This window comes from Orcinus orca, chromosome 15 (genome assembly GCF_937001465.1).
Source record: "Orcinus orca chromosome 15, mOrcOrc1.1, whole genome shotgun sequence".
Lineage (NCBI taxonomy): Eukaryota > Metazoa > Chordata > Mammalia > Artiodactyla > Delphinidae > Orcinus > Orcinus orca.
Window position 1 is genome coordinate 26932924 of NC_064573.1, and position 6000 is coordinate 26938923.

Consider the following 6000-nt stretch of genomic DNA (forward strand, 5'->3'; position numbering starts at 1 on the left):
AAGTTAAAACACAACTGAAAATGGGTTTTTCAGGCGAGTCTGAAATGCTACAAGATTGCTAGTTAAGAACAGTATCCCTTTTCTCAACCTAAGTGTTACAGCCCCATCTCTTCACCAGCATCATAAACTGAGTGCCCATGTAACTTGGAAACTGAGATGAAATGTGGAGGCTATTGGGTGGGTACACAGGTAGCCAAAGATGGGCGTTCCTTCTATGCAGTAGAGCTATTTTGGTGTGACAGGACAACTGACCCACCCCCGCATTGCCCCAGACATCTGCTGTAGAAAGATATGGACTAGATGAGATTAAAGTCACCATATCTGTACCACAAAACAAAACAAAACAAAACAAAAGTTAAAAAAAAAAAAAACCAGAAGGCATTCACTCAAATCTTACAATGGGAGGTGGGAGTGGTGGGTGGGTGGGTGAGGGTGGGGATAGAAAAGCAAGGGGGAAAATCTACAGCAGGATACAACAATAAATGGGAAAACAGCAAGAGAAAAAGCACACTAGGTTAATATAGGAAACTAGTTCTTTATTGAGAGATTGTATATTAGTATTAGTGGATTCTGTGTGTAACAATGTCGTCATGCACACGATACAAAAAAAAAAAAGGCTGGGCCCACCATGCTTCGGAAGGGCAACAGAACAAAAGCAGCGTACAACGAGCAGATGGCCCGGCTACACGAGCACAGTGCGTTTCAGCAGGGTAACATCTCTACCCGAGCGCTGTACATTGTCAACTGGGGGATGGAAAAAAATACAGATCATGCTTTAGTTTTAGTACAAGAAAAGGTGAAAAAGATACACAACCGAAAGGATATTTGATACAGAAAAAATTACCCACAAAATAAGAACAGGAAGTAATTCAGCACAGCAGAACACGCTATCCCTGTTTAATGGAAAACCATTTTGCTGGGGATCCTTTTTCTTTTCTTTTCTTTTTTCTCTTCTCTTTCTTTTCAGATTGCCAAATGGCAATCTGGGGAGGCCACTTGGGACTTTATTTTGGAAGGGCCCTTGAAGTAGGGGCCTTATTCTTTATTGCTGCTGTTTTGTTTCAGTTTTCAAGCAGGTCTGGCCAACGAGGCAGCAGAAGGGAGCCGGCTGTTAAAGGGGTAGCTCTGAGGGCCAGGGCGCATGTCCAAAGATGCTCTTGACATTGTACAATTAAACAATTAAGACACCATGGCTATGGCTCCCCCTTAAGTCAAGGACCTTGCTACACCAAATTTTCAGAGTAGCAGCAACTGTCATGTCATCAAAATTTTTCATATCTATATTTATTATTTTTTGCCTCTGACTAAATGTAATCTCTTCACTTATGCCTGGGCGCTACCAGGAAGCTAGCTGATGGCCACCCAGGTAAGTGGGATATGGGGTGCTACAGCCTCCAAGCCAAGGCAAAAGGAATCCACTTAACAGGGATTTACAGTGCAATGTACTCGGCTAAACAAGATGAGATACAAAAATGGTTATTTCTCTACATCTATTCTGAAATGGCCTACATCCTATACTACTACAATGGAAACTAAAAGGAACAGATCTAAGCTGGCAAGCTATCTAATAGTTTTACAAGAAGATTGTGGTTTAGGACCTTGTTGAGTTAAGCATTAGTATCCTCTATCGGAAGGTCATGAATTCTTATCGCATTGTGCTAAATTTTACTCACAGCCCAATTAACCCTCAGCCCTTGAATTTCCTATGGGCGTGTTTGCCATGAAAGTAAACTTTGACTGACTGGCAGATTTTGTTTTCTTGGGTGTTTTTTTTTTTTGGGGGGGGGCATGTATTAAAAATAAAATTTAAAGGCAGCTGAGCAATTTGAATTTCAAAACATGGAATCAGCATCCTGCAATGGTATTTAGAGATTGGTGGTATTAATGAGGATGATAATGATTTAATCAGGATAATTATACTTTCAGGCTCAACATCCTTCTTAATCATTTTTGAATTTCTGCCTAGTGTAATGTTCCACACCCGTTTTAAGAGGAAATGCCAAGTAATAAGATATAATTGTGTATTGGGGGAGGGGTTGGCATTTCAAGGGAGATCTCACCCAGCCCCCCCCATTCCTATTCTTCACACACCCACTCCACCACCGCCCCCCACTGCTAGGCTGGCCTGAGATAGGGGATACTGCCGCTTAAATAGCAATGCCTTCCTCAGATGGAGACAGGAGATGGTTAAGAGGGGTGTCACAATACAGCTAAATGCGGAGGCAGAAGGGTCACAGCGCACACAGCAGCGAGTTGACCATTCACTGAGCTACACAATGAAGAAAAAAAAAGATTTGATAAATGCAGAATGTCATCATTCTATCATCACACGAAAAAACTGTGGTTCAAACAGGCCTAAGGGGGCCAACCTTGCCTTTTAGGTTCTGGGGACAGGCTGGGTCTGGGGACAGCTGGGCTGAAAGAAGGAGGGCTGGGCTTTCATTCTCCTGCCCAGTCGGGCCCCTGGGGCGCACTAAAGCGCCGGCTTGCGACGCCACCCCCCACTCTGACTTGGTGGAGCAGCCGGGGCCGCAAAGGGAAGACATCATTCTGAGCTTGAGGGAGGGGGAGTGGGGGAGGGCCGCAGCCAGCAGGGATTTAAGCAGACGTGGAGTGGGAGAGGATAGCAGAAACATTTCCAAGAAGAGAAATGTGAGTCCAGAGGCAGAGTACAAAAAGAAAAAAAAATAATAATGAATCTAATGTATCTCGGATTTGCTTTGGGAGGTGGGAGTTTCTGATTGAAAGAAAATGGAAGAAATGTGAAGGGAGGAGAAGAGGGGAAAATCAAGCTATTGTTGTAGCGGAATGTAAGGGAAAGGGGATGTGGGGCAGGGGACCGTGCAAACACACCCCATATATCACAGTTAAAAACAAAGCCGGCGCCGGCCTGCTGCTTTGTCAACGCCTGCCCGGGGCAAAGGCCTGGCTTGGGGGCAGCGTCCCACCTCATCCTCACACACAGCGCAACAGCCAAGGGCCGGCACCCCGCTTCGGCCCGGCCCAGGGGTGCACAGCAGTGCACGTCTGACTCTCCGAGGCGCGCACACACTTGCACACACTCGCATACACACACACACACACACACACACACAAGCATCTTGAACCCATAAATGCAACTGTCATACAAAGACCATGGGGTGGGAGGAGTAGCACAAGGGCGATACACAAAAAGGGTTAAAGGGGAGGAAGAGATGGGACGGGAAATCGTGCAAGTGCCCACGAGAATGCGGGGGCTGGGGCATGGCATAGGGCAGATGGGAGATGCAGATGCCAGGTCCCAGCTAACCAGCCATCGGTATCAACGACCAAATGATGGAGAAACACGAACAAAAATGACACGAAACACACACACACCTCAAAAAAAAAATCACAGGAAGCCAAGTACGCTTACACACACAAACACACGCGCGCGCGCACACACGCAGTCCTGTATCTCTCTCCGTCCTTCGATCACACAGGGCTAGGTATTGGGGGAAGGGGCTATGATTTGGGGGAACCGCGTCCGCCGCAAAGAATAAATAGTGGGGCTGGGGAGGGAGGGAGGGATGGACTCAAATCGCCAAATCCTAACTTCACTGCGAAAGCTCCCACGAGGGCAGCCACCTCCACACTGGGGGTCCCCCCAAAAGGGAGAGGGGAGAAGCCACCGCTCGCCCCGCGTCCTCGCGGGTGTGCCCTGAGCCCTCCGCCGCCCTCGGCGCCCGCCCCCACCCCGGTGCCCGCGGCGATCCACGCTCCGAAGCGGACCCCGAAAGGAAAAAGCGATACCTCTGTTTCGCACAGAGCCAAACACTGGAAGCACGAAATAGCCGACGTGGACCAGGACCATCCTGGCTCCTCGCGCGGCGGCGGCGGCGGCGGCGGCTGCGCGCGGGCCCTTTGTGGCGCGGCTCCGGGGCGCGGGCGCGGGCGGCGGCGGGGCTGCGGGAGCCGCCGGGGCGGGAGGCGGAGCGCGGGGCGCGGGCGGCGGTGGGGCGGCGGCTGGCGGGGAGACAGATGGCCCATGGAAAGGCTCCCTTCCCGGCCCCTCTCGACATTCAAAGGCGCTGGGGCCGCAGCTGCCGCCACACAAAGGCGCGCGCAGCCAATGGGAGCGGAGCGCAGCGCGGCGCGGCCTCGCCGGAACCGCGGGGGACAGCGGGGACCGCGGGAGCGCGGGTGGCTGGGGGGGGGGGCGGGAGGGGTGACGGCTGAGAGGGAGCGGGCGGCCAATCGCGGTGGCCCGTGGCCGGGCGCGGGAAGGGGGTCAGCCCTGCGGGGCGCCTGGAGCCCCGCGCGGGTCCCTGGTCGCCCGCAGGCCGGAACGCGCGCGCGTGGAGCGTCCAGCACACAGACACGGGCGGCGTGCACACGGAACGTGCACACACCGAGAGCGACGTGCACCCAGACATGTGAAGGTGCCTTCGTGCGTCAGGAGAGACAGGCTCGAGCGCTCCAAGTGCACACGACCCGGAGGTCCTTGCACAGCGCTCCCGGGTCACTCGGGGACGTGCGCATGGAGGCTGGCCCACGTGCAGAGCCCGACTGCGGGCACAAGTGGAGCTGGAAAGAGAGCAAGCGCGGCACACGGGACCCAGGCACTGCCACACAGACCTGCACACACCGAAAGCCTTGTTAACCAAACACGTGCCAAGAACGCATTCCCAGAGACACACAGAGAGGACACACAATGCAGATATGTACACTCCCAGGCTCCTTGCCTTCGCACCGCTTTGTTGCTTCTGCAGAGCACAAAGCTCACAACATTTATTTGCCAAATTGAAAACCGCTCGTACACTGAGGTGTGTGCACACGTTCTATAGAGGCACGCTCACCCAGAAAACCATTCGACCACCATTCTCCCCACTCGGACACAGGCACAACCAGCCATGTGCACAGACACGCCCACTTCCACAGCCCAGAGGCACATATATGACATCAGGGCTAGGAGGCTCCTCAGATTCACACGTGGAGGCACAGCCACAGTGTCTCGCGTGGCCTGTGACTGGCCTGCCAAGCACAAGCAAGACAGAAGCAAAGAGCCTTCACCCCGCAGCCCAGTTGTCAGGTGGACTGCTAAGACCCAGTTCCTACACACTCAGCCCACCTGCTGTGGAAATCCCAGCACAACCCTCAGACCAGGCTCACAGTCCTCAGCAAGACGAGAGTCTGCTTGGCATCCACATGCAGAAAGACAGAGGACATTTCCCACACTGAGACTTGTCTTCAGTGGCTCCTTTATTTAATGAGTCTGAGAAAACTAGATGGTAAAATTGCAGTATGTGGAGCTGGAAAAAACCTAATCAACCAAACCTGCCTCCATTTTTGAGATAAGGAAAAGGAGGCCCATTCAGTGAATACACCTTGTGTTGTGTTTGAGGCCCCAACGCTTGCAGCCCAGAGGGGCCTCAGAAATGGAAGACATGGGTATCAGCATAGGGTGCTGGGAAAGGGGACAGCTAGGAGAAGCACCTAGCTGAGTAGGCGGGAGGTAGGGAGGGCAGTAGGAGTTGACTCCAGAAAAGTGACTTTTAAGTGCAACTTGAAGAATGGGAGAAGTGAGGTCAGGGGAAGAAGAAGACAGCAAAGGGAACACAGCAGATTGGCTTTGCCAAGACACCTACCACATTCCCAGTGAGCACAACAGGGCAGGATCCCAGTGCACGCATATCCCTCAGACCCTTCTCCACCCCGAACACCTCTGCTGCCTTCAGAGAACTCAAGAATGAAGGCAACTGGAGGAACACACCAACAGTTCCAGGCCCCTATTTTGACAGTCCTGTCAACCCACTCCTGCCCAGCTCTTTCCTTTCTTCATTATCTATTGAATAAACATAATGCCACCACTAATGAAAAAATTTTTAAATGAAAAGAACTTAAGAAACACCTAACTACTAGAGTTGTTTCCTGTTCTGTTTCAGGCTTTGCCAGTATGCTTATATATGGGTTTTGTCATCATAATCTGCATATTTTTTAACCCTGCTTTTTAAACTTAACGTTTTATCAGAAACATTTTCC

The 6000-nt window shown here is 51.7% G+C and overlaps 1 protein-coding gene across 2 annotated transcripts in view; it reads right to left on the reverse strand.

The window, feature by feature from the left end:
• Positions 1–4151, reverse strand: part of ARK2C (arkadia (RNF111) C-terminal like ring finger ubiquitin ligase 2C) — a 106392-nt gene extending 102241 nt beyond the window's left edge. The window contains exon 1 of one of the 2 annotated variants that reach the window (XM_049697894.1): positions 3772–4151. In XM_049697894.1, coding sequence (XP_049553851.1) covers positions 3772–3832 — 61 coding nt within the window. In that variant the 5' untranslated portion in view covers positions 3833–4151. The remainder of the gene's footprint in view (positions 1–3771) is intronic. The other variant, XM_004266062.3, reaches the window with a different exon arrangement.
• Positions 4152–6000: the final 1849 nt, after the last annotated feature.